Here is a 20,841-nt window from a genome sequence, read left to right on the forward strand (position 1 = left end):
GATGCTGCCATCAGTCTATAGATGCACAATTAGCGCACTGTTCACAGAGGAAATACAGTATGGAGAAAGAGTATCATGGTGACAGAATAGACATGTCATTTCAAAACAATATCCTCACAGTTTCAAGTCATTCACTGTAAAATTTACTGTGGGCTTCACAATTACATTAGTCAAAGTCTCATTTAAAGGTCCAGTGTGTAGGAGTTATGGAGACCTATTGGCAGCAATGGAATGTGATATTTCTAACTATGTTCTTATAAGTGTATAATTACCTGAAACTGACAATTATTACGTTTTCTTTACCTTAGTATGAACCATTTCTATCTACATATGTAGATTCTGCTATATTGTTTCTACAGTAGGCCAGCACAGATAAACCAAACACCGGCTCTAAAGTGGGCCATTTGCATTTTCGTGTCGGCCAGTGTAGTTCTCCTTGCCTGGTAAGACCATCCTGATGACGCGAGCTCAACATTCTGTGTTGACCTTCGTATCAATCTGGCCCCACAGCCCCCCAAACACTTTCCTGAAATTAAAATCCAGTTGGGGCCAATCAGTGATCCACTCTGTAGCTGATAACATAAGAAGCCTATCAAGGACTGCGTTGTTGGTGATGACGTAAAATACAGGCTGCAGTTCCTGCTCCCTAGTAGGGTAAACACAGCAATAAGTGGAATTATTGGGAATGGGAAAGTTTCAGCTTTGCATTCTCACCGCTAGACACCCCTAAATGGCCACTTGTGGCAGAACTGAAAACACACACGTTGGCATTATAAAGTCAAAATAGCTAACATCGTTTACACATCCAGCTGTCATAAAGCAACATTAGCATTTGAATTTAAATTTGTGTTTGTTGCACTCTGACAAATTTAGGTCAAATACTCACTCTCACTTTAGCTCTGTTTTGGTCTCCACCAACTCCTGAGAAAAGTAACTGGGTCTTTAGCTGCTAGATGCTTCACTATGTTTGCTAGCTAGTTGCTAACTTTATCTGTCTGCTGTTTGGTGTTGGGCAGGTAGAGTACAATATGTTTACCAGAGTATTTTAGCTGTTTAGCCACCTGTTTCTGAAAACAAGGTTGATGAGAGCTGTGAGCATAAACCAGTATGGTACATCTGTGGGCCAGAAAATCGAAACAATCAAACACCAAACACTAACCAAAGCAATGGGCTAAAACAGACTAAAAAGCTGCAACGTTTGGAGACAATTCTCTGTGGGGTTTATCATTATGAGCAAATAAATTACACATATTGATTGATCCATTGCTTATATAAGAATATTGATTAGAAGATGAAAACTTCTCCACTTTTACGTTCCTAAAAACAACTAGACCAATGTTATATTCATTTTTTGAATTGTGTAATTACATTGAACCAAACATTTCCAACAATGTCCAAACCCAGAGAAATCTGTGATTTAATCAAGGACACGGTCCATGCTATTGGGTCGCTGTCAGTGGTGTCATGTCCTGCACATGTGATAGGGGTGTCTTTATCTGCCGGGAAGTGGTCATAAACTGACTTTTTATCCAGTTTAAAGCTACATACTACTAGATTTTGGTCTTTTTAACTTTATGTTTTAACCGGATGCCAAGAAACAAGTTGAGGAAATGTTAGTGGCAGCTCAGCTCCAGCCTCTGCTATGCCAAACAGCATCAACAAGAAACACTGATGTTCAAAGTAAACTGCTTTATTCAGTGTTTTTATTGGTTGCAATCACCTAGTTTGCCTGTTTTAAAGAAGAGGCGACCTCTGTGGATAATTTGGCTCCTGGTAAGAATGTCCTAAACAATAAACACTGACTGCAATGATGGCCTTGCTCTGTCTTTTGTTGTTGTTCTGACTGAGAGACCCCTAGCAGCAATTACATATTGTATGTTTAAAGGGCTACTTCACTAACTTCACTTCATCACACCTTAAAGAAGTCGGGGGACTTGCAAGAGACTTGCACATTACTGCCTTGCAGGTGTATGCCTCCACAAACCAGTCAAGTTGCAGTTATATTTTACATCCATGTTTGTGCAGACTCATATGTAGCTATGACAGCTGACAATGCTTCAAATGTTTCTGCAAAGAAGCTGAATTTTTAAAAATGAGGTTGCAACACACACATCTTCCCCCCGAAGGCACAGAAGATCTATACAATCAGGACAGTTTCAAGATTAGCATCACCAATTCAGTCTCTGACCAAATGTTTCCCCTTCTGTTCCTGAATCATGGTATTAAATAATGGCAAGAAAAGTGTTTCTGCAGAACATTATGATGTCACAGTGAAGATGACCTTTGACTTTTTGGATATAAAATATCATAACTTTATAATCTTATTCTGTAAGACATTTGTTGAAATTTTGTTATAATTAACATATGAATTCTTGAGTTATGGCCAAAAACCTGTTCTGTGAGGTCACAGTGACCTTTGATCACCAAATCCTAATCAGTGCATTCATTCGTCCAAGTGAGCTGTTTGTGCAAAATTTGAAAAAATTACCTCAAGGTGTTCTTGAGATATCGCATTCACGAGAATGTGATGGATGCAAGGTCACAGTGACCTTGCGTTTTGGTGTTTGTTCTAAATTTGAAGAAATTCCTTCAAGATGTTCTTGAGATACTGCGTTTACAAGAATGGGATGAATGGAAGTATGGACAACCTGTAAACATAATGCCTCCACCCACAACTACTGCCTGAGCAAAGTCATAAAAATGATGAATGAACAGCAATGAAAAATTTGTGTTTTGGAATAAAACACATGGGCTGGCATCTTCCACCTCACCCTGTCTGAAGTCTAGCAAAGGTGACAGAGGTGCAGTACTACTTGCTAGTTGTTACCTATAAGAGAGTTGAGGGAAGAATAGGAGGACACCCTTCTCATTTTATCGATGGTCTCAAAGGAGAGGATGTACTCGTCATTGTCAGGGCTACCCAGGGTGCTGCTGGCGCTGCTGCTGGTGCTCAGGTTACCGGGAGAGAAGGCTGCTGGTCCACCTGAACGAAGACACACACACACACACACACACACACACACACACACACACACACACACAGAGAACTGTTACCCTCAGATCCAATCAGCAAAAAAATTCATAAGCATCATAAATGTAACACCAAGAGGTGCTTATTTTGTTTAGAAAGCACTTTAGCTGCGATAAAAGCGCATATAAATAAAGTTTATTATCGTTATTATTGTTGTAAAAAGCCAATAGCCAAATCAACATCCAATAAGGTGTATGGTGTGTAAACAGTGGAAGCAGTCCTTATACTTGGAGGCTACATGCCAACACAAGACCTTGCTCATAACATGATTTCAGCTGTCAGGCTCACTCATCTCGTGCTCTAACGCTCCTTATCACCAAACATTACTCTGACTCATACAAACCCAAACACCATGCATCGTCCAAACTGACTGCAGGCTGGAATGTGGAAATGGAGATTGGTAGAGAGTGGAAATACATTCTGCTGTGTGCTTATTGATGATAAACACCACTGCACATTGGAATGAGCACTGAGAATATGAATTAGAAATTGTATCAGCAGTAGGTTACGCGCCTCACCAAGTGCCAGTGATTTAACTCCACTCAGGGCTCATGCATTACTCAGTCTGGCAGAGGGCGGGCAGTTAGCTTTAGTTGTCTGAGTCACAGCAGTGATACAAACAGGAGATTTAGAGCTCCAAGGTGACAGCACGTCATGTGTCCACAAAGCTGTGGACATGGATGTTAGGCTCACATGACAATGGCTTAAATCATTATATGATTATTTTGCTTAGCTTGATGATTATCTATCATGATTATGCATCTATTTTTTAAGGAACAAAACAGTTTACTGCTACAAATTTACAGTTAAAGCTCCTTATTTTTATTATTTCACCAGAAAAAAGTCCAAGTCTGTAACTTCAAGACCTCATGAAATACCAGGGTTGGAAATTAGCACCAGCCACCAACCTAATGCTGGTAAAATATGCAAGTGGCTGCTGGATTTGCTTCTCTCATCAGCCAAAAAAACAATGGTAATCAATTAAGTGGCTGGTAGATTTTGGAATCTAGCAGCCACAGTGGCAGGTGGACAAAAAAGTTATTTTCCTTAATTAAAAGTGTTTCATCTCAAAGGGATAGTTCACCCAAAATAAAAAAAATACATATATTTTTCCTCTTACCTGTAGTGCTATTTATCTAGCTAGATTGTTCTGGTGTGAGCTGCTGAGAGTTGAAGATATTGGCTGCAGAGATATGTACCTTCTCTCCATTATAATGGAAGGTAATGGCACTCAGCTTGTGGTGCTCAAAGCACCACAAAAATACATTTGAGAAACTCAACAGCAGTGTCTTTTTCCAGAAATCATGACACGGTTACTCAAGATAATCCAAAGACCTTGTTGTGAGCAGTTTCTTGTAGGAACTATTTTCTTTATACCCAACTGCACCTGCCAACTGTGTCACTGTGCAGAAGGAAGTGTGCATCTACTCATGGACGAGAGGTTTGTGCTCGTGACAACATGAGATGTAAACATTAATGTGTCCTCCTTGGCTTAGCTGGAACGTTAGCTAGCTCAGTGGTTTTAGGTGAGCTAGCAGTACAGTAGATGCATGCTTCCTTCTGTGTAGTGATACAGTAGAAAAGAAAATAGCTCCTACATGAAACTGCTCACAACAAGGTCTATGGATTATCTTGAGTAACCAGGACATGATCTCTGGAAAAAGACATTGCTGTTGATTTTTTCAAATGTACTTTTTTGCCACTTTGCCAAGCCGAGTGCCACTTAGCTCAACTATATTGGAGAGAGGGTAGACATCTCTATGGCCAATATATCCAACACATTTGGCAACTCACATCAAAAAAAAATCTAGACTGATGAATTGCACTACAGGTAAGAGGAAAAATATGTATTGTTGTTTTGAGGGTGAACTGTCCCTTCAATGCTATAACTCCTTATGACACCACAAAATGCAAACACAACACACTCTTCCCTTTTAAGACACTGCAGGTTTTCGGAGCACACAGCTAGGCTGTCTTTGAGAAGCTGAGGTATTTTGTTTGCCTAAAAAAAATACCTGTGATTGGTCAGATAGAATCAATCCCATTCTGGCCTCAACACACCTGCTCTCTCTTCTCTGCCTCTTTTTGAGTGTTTGCCTAATAAACCAGCACAAGGGAGTGGAGGAGCACAAACAAACAAACAAACAAAAAAAAATCCAACACTGGTGCAACTTAACAAACTGCACTAACCCTAAACACAATCTTACATGGCCGAGAATAGACTTAGCCATAAATTACATTTTTATTACACTGATTTTTCACTGTAAATTGAAGGGATCTCACAGATAAGTGAAGTGAAAATAGGAAAGCAAAGACATTACTTGGTTAAAAAATATTTAGCTAGTTCCCCTTATCTTACAGTATTTGCATGCACCAATTAAAAGAGAGAACTTAGAGCAAGAGCTCATTGTTCTGGATGTGTAATACATCTACAGGAAAACCACATAATACACTGTAACACCTCGTGGAACTATCTATGTATCTGTATCCATGGTGACGGATGTTTCCTGCTCATGGTTGAGAGCAGTGCGTGTGTCCCTGTTACAATTTCCTGGGCTGGTCTCAACAGGCCTACAGTTCAGTACCATGGACAGCTCCCAGTCCCTACTGGGGATCAGGCAGGCTCAGTGAAGTCTGCTCGTTCACTGGAGGACTGACTGAGCTGAGAGAAAGGAGCACGATAGTATATTTGTTGTCCCTGTTTGCTCCCTCCTTCTTTTTTGGCAAGTATGTAAATAAATATTCAGTGCAAGAATGTCAGCCTCCTAAATCTACACCATATTTTTGCTAAAAACTGGGATTATAGATGTAAAATTAATTTCCAAAGTGCCACTGACTTTGGGGCAGATATCTGTGGCACAACGGTGAAGAAAAAACAAGAAAGAAGATTAGAGGCAACAACTATAAAACTTGGAGCCAATAGCATGAGCAACTATAAAAAATAGAACCCAACACTGAGTTGTTGGAGGAATTTTAGAAGAGTTGGTTGTAAACGCCTCTGTGAACCAGTCAAGTTGCAGTTACAGTTTACATCCACATCTGTAGCCATACAAGCTGACAATGCTTCAAATTTGTTTCTAAAGAAGCTGCATGTTTTGAAACGTGGCTGCTTCACACACATCTTCCCCTCGACAGCACTGAAAATCTATGCAATCAGCACAGTTTCAAGGTGGACACCCAAGATGGGTGTCACCAATTCAGCATCTGACCAAATGTCTCTTCTTCTGTTACGGAGTTATGGCATTTAGCAGTGGCCAGAAAGCTGTTTTTGCAGAACATGATGATGTCACAGTGAAGCTGACCTCTGACCTTTTAAATACAAAATGCAATCACTTTACACTCATTATACTCTATTAGAGATGTGTCTGAAATTTTGTCATAAGCCTTTAAGTCGAAAACATACTATCTCCAGCCACAGCTATCACTGGCACGGAGGCATTAAAGTGCTCTACAGGACTGTGATAGAGAAATTGAAGAGATTCACCCATCACAAATGAGCCGGGGCAATTTGAAACTGACATTTAAACTGCTTAAATTAGAAATTAAAAAACTCTCAGGAGACATTAGCCAATTAAAAAGGTTTCTGGAGTCTGAGGCGATAATCGACAAAACCTTAATTTAAGTTAAGTTGACATGTTTTACTACTTAAAATTCATTTTAATGGGTACTGCTGCTTGATTCCTGAATGCTGGGTGCCCTCCACAGCTGCAAGAGTTGCTTAATGTGGAGTGACACTTCATACTCAAGTGATAGCAGATAGCAATTGCTTTTGGAAAGAGCCAAAGTTCATCACTGAAGAGGGAGCATTATTTTGGAAGCCAACATCTTGATAATGCGTGTGTAAAACAAATTGTGCAGTTGTAATAACAGGTCAATGTGTGTTCTGGCATTTATCCACAATACTCATTAGTAAGACTTGGATGGCAAGAATGGGGAGCATTTTGCAGTTACCGTACTTGTGCATATGAGCTGGACTGGAATAAATGTCAACTCAAATTGAACTCTTATCTCTACTTGTCCAACTGGTCACAACCTCTCTGCCGGTTGTAAAACCTCTTATTGACGTTTACTGAGTCAATTTCAGGAATGTAAATGCTAGAATAAAGAAGTTAGCCTGAGGACTGTTACGTTCAGTCCAAAGCTGATGTGGAGGAAGAAAACCCAATGAAATGTGCAAATGGTCTCTCCTTGGATTAATTCCTGTCATTCAGCTGACTAAATCTGCCTCTTTGTCTTCATTCAGTCCTCCTACACTCATCTAAATTTCTGCTTCATCTTATTTATCTCCCTCCCATCTGCCTTATTTTCTTTCTCGCTCCATTCCCAAGCACTCTCCCTCCTACCCTCTTCATTGAGGTTGAGGTTCTGCAGGCTCTTGTTCAGGTTGCGGGCAGTGGTGGCAGCTCGAATGTTGGTGTAGGAGTTGACTGATCGCAGGCGTGGGATGGCTGGGCTGTCCCGCACTGGAGTCAGGTTACCAGGCTCTTGACATAAACACAGGAAGACATACATCAGGTCAGAGCCAGATAATTCCAAACAAGTAAAAATAAATGTTGTTCTAATGAGTGTAATGTTAGAATAAACAGCACTCCATGATAAGACTAGACCCATATTAATCTGACTAGATTCATTCAAGGGAGGCACTTTTTTTCCTCAATACCTGGAGAATTGTTAACACAATTTACACTGATCTTTACACACAACACTCCAGAAATGGTAATATCCTTAGCTGCAGAGAAGCATTTTACTAGGTGGAGTGGAGTATTCTTTTTGAGAATTTTTGCCCAAATTTAATTTTATGGTGAAACTGACGTACACAGGTCCTTAGGCATGTATTTGCACAAACAATGTACAAATCAGATAAATCTTTCTTTCTTCCCCTATTACTTTTCCATCTGGGAGCCTCTTGCTATTTCACTGTGATAAGAATTGTGCATCTGAGGGGAGTTCAATGTACATAGTAACATTATATGCAGATGACCTTCTTTTGTTTGTCAGGAATCCAATATGATCTATTCCATCTGTTCTGGATAAACTGGATCAATGTGGGAAATTGGCTGGTTATAAACTTAGTTTGGGGAAAAAATTAATTACATCCCGTCAACCCAGAGTCAAAAGAGTCAATATTTGAATTAAGAAAAGAAAAAAAAGTCAGTTCTTACTTGGCAGAGGGGTCCCTAGATCTTATGACCTCCTCCTTACATCTAATCTAAAACCTCTGATAGATATATGTAGGACAGATTAGGAATGATGCTGAACCCTCCCCCTCTCCATGGCAGGAGACACCAACCTTATTTAAATGATCATGGCGTTTTCAAAACATTCCACTTTTGAACCCCCAAAAAACAATCTGCCTGCCACGCATTAATAGATGTTCTCTTGAGATCCTTATGGATAGTCCAGCCAATAATCTCATCATATCCCATATTCTTAGAATGTGGTCACAATTTAGGAAATACTATGGCCTACACAGTCCTTCCGTTAAGGCACCCAAATAATCCAACCATCACACGGAAATGGGATTCATTTATTTAGTAATCTATGTTGACTCTGCTGTTCCGTTCTCTGTAACACAAATACAATCTGTGTGTGTGTGTCTCCAGTACCTGCGGTGTTGGCTGGTGATGGCACTGTGTAGTTCTTCTCCTCTTCTATAAACTGAAGGGCAACTGTACAGAAGTTGCTTTCATACTGGACCACCAGGTGACTCAGCGCTACAACCAGCTCCTGTCAAATTTGTATGGAAAGAACAGGAAACATAATGATCGTTCACTTCCACTAATTTCTTTAACTTCATTTCTTGGTATCTTCAAGCCACACAGGATTTTTCCAGGTATAATGGTAACAAATGAGTGCTAAATCTCTAACATTAACAATAAATTATTAATGCATTAACACAGTCAGAAATACTTTATTGATCCCCGAGGGGAAATTATTTATGTTACAGGTGCTGTGTGTATATATATATATATATATATATATATATATATATATATATATATATATATATATATATATATATACACACACACATATATATATTGTAAACTGAACAAGATTATTTACACAAACAAATGTTTGTATTATATTTAAATTATATGAAACAATTTAAATATATATAATGTGTCAAAATACAACATAATTTCAAACAAAAATACTTAGATTATGGAATCCCTGAAATGTAATTTAAAATAAGTTTTGCCTATTTTGTAATATATTTGTGTCATGTTAGCCTGCTACGTAATAATGTTCCCTAAACATGGTGTAACCCAGATTAAATAAGTCTGCCTGAATAATATTGTTGCACTCCGGACACGTCACGTCACCCGGTCATGTGACCGCGGCCAATCAATCACGGCACTCAGAGCGAAATTTGTAGCAGCTGCGGCGGATCTCCCACTCAGAGTTGCGGGGAGAGCCGGTCAGCAGCTGTGTGCAGGTTCGTTCACCACCTTGTCTTTTAAGGACACTCGCTATTTCGATTGTTTTACTCAGCATGCTAAGTATATTGTAACCTTTTAGATCCGACAACCGGGCCGCCGGGAGTGTGTGCCTCCGCCGTCGTGTGTGGGTTAACAAAGGAACTGGTGAGTGTTGTATGGTTAAGATGTTATGCTAGTACCGTTGGCATTAGCATTAGCATCGGCCGTAGCAGTGGCCGTTCGTAATTTATGTGTCTGCTATGTTGTATAAGTAGGCTAGCATTATCTTGTGGGTTGGTGCATGTATTTCGGCTGTGGCACAAGCTAGGTTTCTACATGCCCACAGTGAATACATTGCTGTTCATTTGTATTGTGTTAGTGTGTGCAAGCTATATGCTAACCTGTAGTACTTAGGATGGAGCTAAAACATGGAAAACTTTGAAAGCATTTTGGATGTTTTATGGTTTGTATTTTGTATGTTATGATTGTTAATTTTTTTTTTGTGTACACAAAGGGATAAATGAGGTAAAAGTTAATACAGCTAATTGCCATGACACTCTGATTTGACTGGACCTGTTATCTTGATGCAGGCCAGGTGTCTCCTTTTGGAGCTGAAAGATGGCGAGCTACTGAAACTACGGCTGGGAGCCTACAACCTCATAGCACTACAGCATCACAGCCCTGCTGCTCTGGTAGGAGGCTGTCACAGCCTGCCCCAATTCTCATTAAACTGCCACAACTCCACGCACATCCCCTCTCCTCCTAATGGACAATAACCAATGGAAAATTTCTATGAGCGCTCACTCAGACTCTCGTGGATTGTGACAGTGTGTAGATTGTGTGAAGCAACTTTGGGGTTATATTTATTTTCGCATTATGAATTTTTGTATGCTGTTGTGTTATCCTGAACCAAACTGAGCCGTATTTAAAGTGCACTTAAATAACATTCTAACCGGTTGCCATAACTGCAGTTTGTACATATTTTGTGGGGTTTTTTTATTTTTCTTTTCTCACCATTTGTTGTTGTAAATATTTTGGGTTGTCATTTACTTTACAATACAAGGTACCTGCATAAATTAACTGCCTTCGGTGTCCTTATTGGTTGCTGACCACCAGCTCCCGCAGCCGCACCTAAACTTCTGAGCAGATTTCTTAGCCCATAGCCATAGTGTATTGGTTAGCCCAACTGGCTAACATTAACAGCTTATTGACAATTGGCTAACGAGCGCAATTACCCGCTACATGTGTGGCGAGCTAGCCAGGAGCTGGTGGGTACAGTAATTAATATTGGAACATTAACAAATCATATTCAACCTCATCAGTTCCACTCGACATGGAAATTTTTGAAACCCTCGGGATAAAAATCCCAAATGCCATCCTAGTGGATGGGGCGGTTGAGTATCATTCCGCTGAAATTATTGATTTTCTCCAGCAATATGGTGACATTAATCGTACTGAAATTATTGATTCTAGTTCATCGGAATTTCATCATATGCTCGTGGGTGAATACGTGTCGGGATCTTCATTAGCGAAATTATCCTCGTTACTGCCGTATACATTTGTGTCTGACGATGGTAATAAATTTCATATTCGGAACTTATCTCAAATTTACTCATCAAAGTTGGGTGGCTCAAAGACTGATGCCTATTTGTCTGACCTGGAAAAAATTGCAAAGATGTCTGGAAAAGATTATGCGGTGGTTCTTGGAGAAATGATGTCGCAGATACAACAATCTATCACACAGCTTCATCCTGCATCTTCCACTGTTCCAAAAATTGAACATCAGCCACCTGAGCAATTAAAAGTCCCTACAGTACCACAAGTGCCTGTTCCTGTGTTGAGTGACTTCACTGTTCCACAGTATATTCCTTCACAACCCCCTCTCACCTCACCTGGTTCTGCTTCCAACACTGCCAGCACTGCGGAGCGACGATCAATTGCACCCGGTGACCTCAATCCTCCTGAGATACAGCATTATGTTGTGGAGCATGTGGTCCGGAGCAGTGATGCGTCTATGCATGCAACCCATCGGCTGAGACCGTTCTCTGGTAAAGTGCCCAGGCCAAACCATGAAATGGACTATGACACCTGGCGGTCTGGCGTCGAGTTAGTGCTGCGTGATCCATCCATCTCTGATCTCCAACGCACCAGACTAATTCGTGACAGCCTGCTGCCCCCTGCCTGTGACATGGTAAAACACCTACGTCATGACACCCTGCCTGATGTTTATCTACAGCAGCTGGAGTCAGCATATGGCACTGTCCAGGATGGCGAAGAGCTTTATGCAAAGTTTATGGACACTTATCAAAATCACGGTGAGAAGCCGTCAGAGTACCTGCAGAGACTCCAGGTGGCACTCCAACATGCTGTGAGGAGAGGAGGAGTAGCAGAGAGGGACATGGACAAACGGTTGTTGGCTCAGTTCTGCAGAGGATGTTGGGACAACGGATTGATTTCAGAACTTCAGCTCAAGCAGAGGAAAGGGAGTCCACCTTCTTTTGCTGAATTTTTATTACTCTTGCGAACAGAGGAAGACAGAGAGGCAGCGAAGACCCATCGGATGAGGCAGCATCTAGGAGCAACTAAACAAAGAGCGACTACTCATGCCCAACTGGTTAATGAGGAGGAGGAATCAAATCTTTGCAGTGCCCTAGCAGATCTCACAAAGCAGCTTTCACAGCAGATGACTGCCATTCAACAGCAGCTGGCAGCTCTCACTGTCAGTCAGACGAGCAAGAATCCACCTGCAGCTACAGACTCTGCTCCCAAGCATTTTGCAAACAGAAAGACCGGAAAGACTGTAAATCCAGCCTCTTCCAGTCCAAAACCCGGATTCTGTTTCCGCTGTGGGGAAGATGGACACATTAAGCCTCAATGTGATTCTGATCCAAACCCAGCACTGGTTAGTATCAAACGGAAGCAATTTCAGGACAAGCAGCAGAAATGGCGAAGACAAAATCTATCCACAAAGAAGCATTTAAACTAGCTCCAGCTCCTGGTGTGGGACACCCAGGGGCTGAGCAGGACCGACATTGTCCCGCCAAGAGCCAGTCTTCTGTCAGTTGTTCTGAGCTGACAGAATTTAAGAATTTAGAAGTCCCAAAAGGACTTATTGGATCCAGATGCACCGCTGAAGTCGAAGTCGCCGGTCATCAAAGCTCTTGTCTTCTAGATACAGGGTCCCAAGTTACTACAATACCAGTTTCCTTTTACAACGAACATCTTTCTGGTCAACCAGTTCAACCCCTGCATGAGCTACTTCACGTCGAAGGAGCCGCGGGCCAAAATGTTCCATACCTTGGTTACATTGAAACTACAGTGACTTTTCCAAAAGACTTTGTTGGAAGTGTCATCACTGTTCCAACACTTGCACTTGTTGTCCCTGACGTCAGACTAGGATTTCCCACTTCAATCTTGATTGGAATGAATACACTTGAACCCCTCTACGACCAGTTCCGGCAAAGCGATCATTCTTCCTTCCAACCAAGTGCATCCGGTTACAGAGCTGTGTTACAAACTCTCCAAGTCAACCACCAACAAAGCTGCAGCGATCACTTCGGAGTTGTAACTCTGCTTGGCAAATCTCCTGTGCTTGTTCCTGCTGGCCACACAGTTCTGCTCAAAGGCTCCGCTAAAGTTTCTGCTCCAGCAAGTCAGTATGCTGTCATCCAACACCCGGATTCAGGCCTGCCGGGTGGTTTGTGTGTGAGCAGCTGTCTGGTTGCCGTGCCAACTCGTTTCCCCCACCAAGTCCCAGTCATGGTGAAAAATGAGTCAGAGCAGGACATCTACATACCACCTTTGACCATCATCGCTGAGCTGGGAGCATATGACTGCATCATCTCAGAGCAACATGTGACCAGTCAGTCAGCACCAGATCTCAAAAGTACTCCATTGAACTTCAACTTTGGAGAATCTCCATTATCACCGGAATGGAAGGAAAGGATCACCACCAAGCTGCAAGAAATGTCCAGTGTTTTTTCCCATCATGACCTGGACTTTGGCTGTACTAGTCAGGTAAAACACCATATCAATCTCCATGACAACACTCCATTCAAGCACCGAGCAAGACCCATTCATCCTCAGGATATAGAAGCTGTTCGTAAACACCTTAGAGAGCTTCTGGATGCTGGTGTACTTAGAGAATCAGAATCACCATTCTCGTCCCCCATAGTCGTTGTCAAGAAGAAAAATGGAGACATTCGATTATGCATTGACTACCGCAAGCTCAATTTGCAGACTGTCAAGGACGCGTATGCACTGCCAAATCTGGAAGAATCATTCTCTGCACTCACCGGATCCAAATGGTTTTCTGTGCTAGACCTCAAGTCAGGTTATTACCAAATCGAAATGAACGAAGCCGACAAACCAAAAACTGCTTTTGTTACCCCTCTTGGATTCTGGGAATTCAACAGAATGCCCCAGGGAGTGACCAATGCACCCTCAACCTTCCAGCGGTTAATGGAGAAGTGTATGGGTGATCTCCATCTGAAAGAGGTCTTAGTGTTTTTGGATGATCTGATTATCTTTTCCAAAACACTTGAGGAGCATGAGAACCGTCTGCTGAGAGTGCTGAGCCGTCTACAAGAGTACGGATTGAAACTATCCCCAGAAAAGTGCAAGTTCTTTCAGACGTCAGTCAAGTACTTAGGACACATTGTTTCTGAAAGGGGTGTTGAGACCGACCCAGAGAAGGTGACAGCACTAAAATCCTGGCCAGTTCCCACTAATCTTAAGACCTTAAGATCCTTCCTGGGATTTGCCGGCTATTACCGCCGTTTTATCAAAGGGTTCTCAGCCATAGCAAAACCCCTTAACGACCTAACCCGTGGATATTCATCGACACGCAAGAACTTTCGATGCCCTAACTCCAAGGCTCACCAGTTCGACCCAAAGCAACCTTTTGGTTCTCGGTGGAGTCCTGAATGTCAACGGGCGTTCACCAGTTTGATTGAAAAGCTCACAAGTGCACCGGTTCTGGGATTTGCTGATCCAAAGATTCCTTACATTCTCCATACCGATGCCAGCACCACTGGATTAGGTGCCGCACTCTACCAAGAGCAAGAAGGAAAACTCCGGGTGATTGCTTTTGCAAGTCGAGGACTGTCATCAAGTGAAAGTCGCTATCCAGCTCATAAGCTTGAATTTCTTGCACTGAAATGGAGCGTAACTGAAAAGTTTCAGGATTATCTGTATGGTGCGAATTTTACTGTGGTAACTGACAGTAATCCCCTTACGTATATCCTGACATCGGCCAAGTTGGATGCAACGAGCCATCGATGGTTGGCTGCCCTTTCTACGTTCTCATTCAAGTTGCAATATAGAGCTGGACGACAAAATCTAGATGCGGACGCACTTTCCCGCCGTCCACATGAACCACATGAAGACTCTCAACGCACCGAGTCAGACCAGGACCTCCTCAACCAGTTCACAAATCAACATCTTCCAGGCCCTGGCGACCCCTCAATTCCACCTGAGGTTGTTAATGCCATCTGCCAGAGTTGTCTAATTCGAACAGAAGCAGCAAGCTCGTTGATTGAGTCCCTGTCTGTCAGGGTGGACGTTCTTCCTGAGAGCTACACAGAAGATACTGGGCTCCCGGTAGTTCCTGTTTTGTCCCATCTGGAGCTCCGGGAGAGTCAGAGAGCTGACCCAGGCCTCCGGGAAGTCATCCACCAGATGGAGACGGGTGAAAAGATCCCTCCCACCGTCAGGGCTGAGTTGCCTGAAGTCCCCTTGCTGCTTCGAGAGCTGAACAAGCTTGAACTGATTGCGAGCATTCTCTACAGAAAGAGACAGGACAATGAACAAACTTCCTATCAGCTCGTCCTGCCTGAAGACCTTCGTCCTGTTGTTTTGCAGAGTCTCCATGATGATATGGGTCATATGGGAATAGAGCGCACCTTAGATCTCGCTCGCACCCGCTTTTATTGGCCCAAGATGGCTGCTGATGTAGAGCACAAAGTGAAAACTTGTGGACGCTGCATTCGTCGCAAAGCTCTTCCTGAGAGAGCTGCTCCTCTCGTCAGTATCCAAACTTCCAGACCCCTTGAACTCATTTGCATGGATTTTCTCAGCCTCGAGCCAGACACCAGTAACACTAAAGACATCCTTGTGTTAACAGACCACTTCACCAAGTTCGCCATAGCCATCCCAACACCAAATCAGAAGGCTAGAACAGTGGCCAAAGGTCTGTGGGACAACTTTATGGTTTATTACGGGATACCGGAACGACTACATACAGACCAAGGGCCAGACTTTGAATCCAAGCTTATTAAGGAGTTGTGTGAAGTGGCCGGAATCAAAAAGTGTCGGACTACTCCATACCATCCACGAGGAAATCCAGTGGAAAGATTCAACCGCACTTTGTTGGACATGTTGGGAACTCTTGAGGCAAAACAGAAATCGAAATGGAAAGATTTTGTCAAACCTCTGGTACACGCCTACAATTGTACAAAGAATGAGACCACCGGATACACTCCGTATGAACTGATGTTTGGACGTTCCCCTCGTCTCCCGGTTGACTTGGCTTTTGGCCTACCATTGAATGGAGAAAACCACCAACCTCATTCGCAGTATGTTCAAAGTCTAAAGTCTCGGTTGAAAGAAAGTTACGACATTGCCTCAAGGAATGCTGCCAAATCCTCTGAGAAGAACAAGGTTCGCTTTGACAAAAGAGTTATTCCTTCAAAGTTGGAGCCTGGAGACCGAGTGCTTGTGCGCAGTGTTCGACTAAGAGGTAAACACAAGCTCAGTGATAAGTGGGAGCAGGACGTCTACGTTGTGGTGGATCAAGCTGGAGACTTACCAGTCTATACAGTGAAGCCAGAGCGTTATGATGGTCCTAAACGTACACTTCACAGAGATCTCCTTTTACCATGTGGTTTTCTTCCTGATGCTGAGGAACCAGCCAGTGAGGCCTGTCCAGTCTCAAGGCCAAGAACCCGGCAACAGTGCAATATACCTCTTGACCCTGAGGACTCTGTTGACGATCCTCCCCCTGAAACGACATCTGTCAGTTTGGACCCATGTCCAGTGAGTTTCACTGTGAAAAAGGTTCGCAAGACGGCTTCATCCTCCAGTGTGGCCAGTGACCTCTGTCTTCCACCAGCTTTACCTGTAAGTGAACCAGCTGTCGTTGATGATGTGGAGACCGGAAGTGAGCACTTACCTGTGATACCTGACCACTTATCTGAGGCCGAAGAATTCGTAGCACCTACCAACCATGACTTACCTGAAAATCCACCTGCCGAGGAAGAACAATCATTTGAATTACCTGTGGAAGGAAACCTACCTGACTCCTCACCTTATCCAGTCAGTCCAGCATTCACTGAAGTTCCACTCAGGGAAGGTGCCGAAGAAACTGTCGATCCTGAGCCATTAGTCCCTAATGTCTCTGAGCCCTTAAACTTTGATTTATCTCCTGATTTGATAGAACCAGAGCTCGGTTTAAGACGTTCTGTGCGCCAACGATTACCACCTGACCGATTGCGGTACAATTCGTTGGGTAATCCGCTCATATCTGTTGTTCAAACGCTTTTGCACAGTATATCAGACGTTCTAAATCCATTGCCTACCGCTAGTTCGGTTGTTCACGTGGTTTAGCATGCAACGGGGCGTGCATAGATTAAAGAGGGGAGGGTGTAACCCAGATTAAATAAGTCTGCCTGAATAATATTGTTGCACTCCGGACACGTCAACGTCACCTCCTCACGTCACCCGGTCATGTGACCGCGGCCAATCAATCACGGCACTCAGAGCGAAATTTGTAGCAGCTGCGGCGGATCTCCCACTCAGAGTTGCGGGGAGAGCCGGTCAGCAGCTGTGTGCAGGTTCGTTCACCACCTTGTCTTTTAAGGACACTCGCTATTTCGATTGTTTTACTCAGCATGCTAAGTATATTGTAACCTTTTAGATCCGACAACCGGGCCGCCGGGAGTGTGTGCCTCCGCCGTCGTGTGTGGGTTAACAAAGGAACTGGTGAGTGTTGTATGGTTAAGATGTTATGCTAGTACCGTTGGCATTAGCATTAGCATCGGCCGTAGCAGCGGCCGTTCGTAATTTATGTGTCTGCTATGTTGTATAAGTAGGCTAGCATTATCTTGTGGGTTGGTGCATGTATTTCGGCTGTGGCACAAGCTAGGTTTCTACATGCCCACAGTGAATACATTGCTGTTCATTTGTATTGTGTTAGTGTGTGCAAGCTATATGCTAACCTGTAGTACTTAGGATGGAGCTAAAACATGGAAAACTTTGAAAGCATTTTGGATGTTTTATGGTTTGTATTTTGTATGTTATGATTGTTAATTTTTTTTTTGTGTACACAAAGGGATAAATGAGGTAAAAGTTAATACAGCTAATTGCCATGACACTCTGATTTGACTGGACCTGTTATCTTGATGCAGGCCAGGTGTCTCCTTTTGGAGCTGAAAGATGGCGAGCTACTGAAACTACGGCTGGGAGCCTACAACCTCATAGCACTACAGCATCACAGCCCTGCTGCTCTGGTAGGAGGCTGTCACAGCCTGCCCCCCCGCAATTCTCATTAAACTGCCACAACTCCACGCACATCCCCTCTCCTCCTAATGGACAATAACCAATGGAAAATTTCTATGAGCGCTCACTCAGACTCTCGTGGATTGTGACAGTGTGTAGATTGTGTGAAGCAACTTTGGGGTTATATTTATTTTCGCATTATGAATTTTTGTATGCTGTTGTGTTATCCTGAACCAAACTGAGCCGTATTTAAAGTGCACTTAAATAACATTCTAACCGGTTGCCATAACTGCAGTTTGTACATATTTTGTGGGGTTTTTTTATTTTTCTTTTCTCACCATTTGTTGTTGTAAATATTTTGGGTTGTCATTTACTTTACAATACAAGGTACCTGCATAAATTAACTGCCTTCGGTGTCCTTATTGGTTGCTGACCACCAGCTCCCGCAGCCGCACCTAAACTTCTGAGCAGATTTCTTAGCCCATAGCCATAGTGTATTGGTTAGCCCAACTGGCTAACATTAACAGCTTATTGACAATTGGCTAACGAGCGCAATTACCCACTACAATAGCACACGCATACTGTACCTCAATGATTAGCAGGCCCAAAAAGAATCTGTATTTATTGTTTTCAGTGGTATTCTAAATTAAAAATCTGTGGAATTCTGTGGAATATGTTTTTCATTTTTTTGCTCGTAGTGTGATAGACAATATTTATTTATGACAATTGTTTTTCAGCAAAAATAACCTCACACAATGCAGAGTACTAACATTACAAACAAAAATGACCTCAAGCAGGCTAAAAGAACTACTTAGTATTAACATGTTAATAGTGTCTATTAACAGTAAATCTTATTTTTAAAAACGCTGCAATTGTGGCTCCAAACGGGAACTATTATGACAAGAAGTGAAGATCAGGAGGAGAATATTTCGAGCAGCCCTGCAGCAGAAACTGAAGTGCTTGTGCAACCTAAGTGGCACCTGTGACATCTCCACAGCACCTGATGAGGGGCTGGCCCTTGCAATGTATGAAAACTGTGTGAAAAGGTTATAGTGCCAGTTTTAGTGCTACCCCTTTGTACAGTGTGGCTTTAATAACACATAATCGTCGAATTACGAATCTGGCATTTGACTTGAGTTGTTTCACTTTCATATGGATACAGTTGCATGCAAAACTTTGGACACCCCTGGTCAAAATTTCATTAACTGCGGATAGCAAAGGAAGTAAAAGATGACCTGAATTCCAAAAGGCAAATTTTGACATATTCTTCAATATTTTAAACAAAATTACTTTTTGTATTTCAATGTTTTACAATTTCAAAATAACAAAAAATGAAAAGGGCCTAGAAGCAAAAGTTTGGGCACCCTGGACAGTCACTACTTAGTAGCGCCCTCTTTGGCAAGTATCACAGCTTCTACATGCTTTCTGCAACCAGCTAAGAGTTTTGTTATTCTTGTTTGGAGGATTTTCTCCCATTCTTCCTACAAAAGACTTCTAGTTCTGTGAGATTATTGGTCTGCCTTGCATGAGGTCTATCAACAGATTTTTTGATGATGTTTTGGTTAGGGGACTGTGAGGGCCACCGCAAAACCTTCAGCTTGCAACTCTTGAGGTAGTACAAGCCATGACCCTAACAAGCGTATTATGGTCTGAGATCCTGGTAAAAAGAGCTCAAATGCCCAAAGTTTTGCATGGTGTTCCTTTCCTTTTGTTCACTTTAAAAATTGTACAAAACAAAAATAATACACTGATCTTGCTTAAAATGTTGAAAAGAATGTTCTATCTTTACCATCATGCCTTTTGCAGATAGGTTTATCTCCCACTCATTTAACTGTTTACAGAAAAAGAAATTTCAACCTGGGGGGCCCAATCTTTTGCATGCCACTCTATCATTATGATGAACTGTGTGTATTTTGTGTGTGAGGGTCGGTGTTGTGTGATTGTTATTGTGTTGCAGAGACCTTGCGGACCACAGGGCTGCCATCATTGATAAGCTGAGCCAGCATCATGGCCACATTGTGGTCGATGGTGGTGGAGTGGTCCGTCCTCTCGGCAGAGTTTCCCACAAATGTCCCCAGAGCAAAGACAGCTGCACACCTCACCTGCAGTGGCACAAACACAACAACACTCTCAACTTAAAATCGTCTTGGTTCAGTAAAGCTGCAGATGTTGTGTTGACACAATGTAAAAGAAAAAAATAAGCTTTTTTTAATGTAGTTGGATATTTTCTGCACAGCACTGCCCTTTTCTAAAGTCAGCATGTTTGACCCTTTGCCATGAAACCCAACTATTTGTTTGTCAGACTTATTCAAAAATGTAGGTGGTGGTGGTTGAAAGTTTTAGTGGTAATTATGGTTCAGTTTTCTCTCAGTGTGTCACGATAAAATGCACTGGATTGTCAGTGCTGTGTGCTCCAGTGAGCTGCTTTTTGTTACTATAACTCATTACTTTCTCTGCCCGCTTCACTGGATGTTTAATCCAAACTTGCCATCAGACAGAAGGAATTTGCCATGAGGGACTAGATTCACAAACTGAACCAAATGACAATACAAGAATGAAGATTTGGGTGTATTGTTTGTTGTGGCAACAGAAAACTTTTTTTTTTTTTGGTAAGGATCATGATGTGTCGTCACAGCTACTTGCTAATCTTGTGATGCAGCTTCAGTGATTCTCCAGCTCACAGATGTTGCTTTGATAGAGATTGCTTTGCTCCAATTAAAGTGATCAGCTGAAACATTTCATATGAACATATTGTAATTTTCTGTCTAAAACCTAGAATAACATAAAGTAGTAAAAGCGCTGTGACTTGAGAGAAAATTAAGACACACGACTGTAATACTGGAAAGCATCTTAATCTGCCAACTTCACTCAGACAGTCTGCCAACAGCCTTC

General features: G+C 42.3%; 1 protein-coding gene across 4 annotated transcripts in view; it reads right to left on the minus strand.

The window, feature by feature from the left end:
• rptor (regulatory associated protein of MTOR, complex 1) overlaps nt 1-20,841 on the minus strand; it is a 287,229-nt gene that overhangs the window by 66,337 nt on the left and 200,051 nt on the right. For all 4 annotated transcript variants that reach the window (XM_049571490.1, XM_049571494.1, XM_049571491.1 and 1 more), the window contains exons 18-21: nt 19,911-20,051; nt 8,638-8,758; nt 7,375-7,515; nt 2,828-2,983 (exon numbers count right to left, since the gene is read on the minus strand). In XM_049571490.1, coding sequence (XP_049427447.1) covers nt 2,828-2,983; nt 7,375-7,515; nt 8,638-8,758; nt 19,911-20,051 — 559 coding nt within the window. The remainder of the gene's footprint in view (nt 1-2,827; nt 2,984-7,374; nt 7,516-8,637; nt 8,759-19,910; nt 20,052-20,841) is intronic.

Source organism: Epinephelus fuscoguttatus, linkage group LG3 (assembly GCF_011397635.1).
Source record: "Epinephelus fuscoguttatus linkage group LG3, E.fuscoguttatus.final_Chr_v1".
In the NCBI taxonomy this organism is placed as follows: Eukaryota; Metazoa; Chordata; class Actinopteri; order Perciformes; family Serranidae; genus Epinephelus; species Epinephelus fuscoguttatus.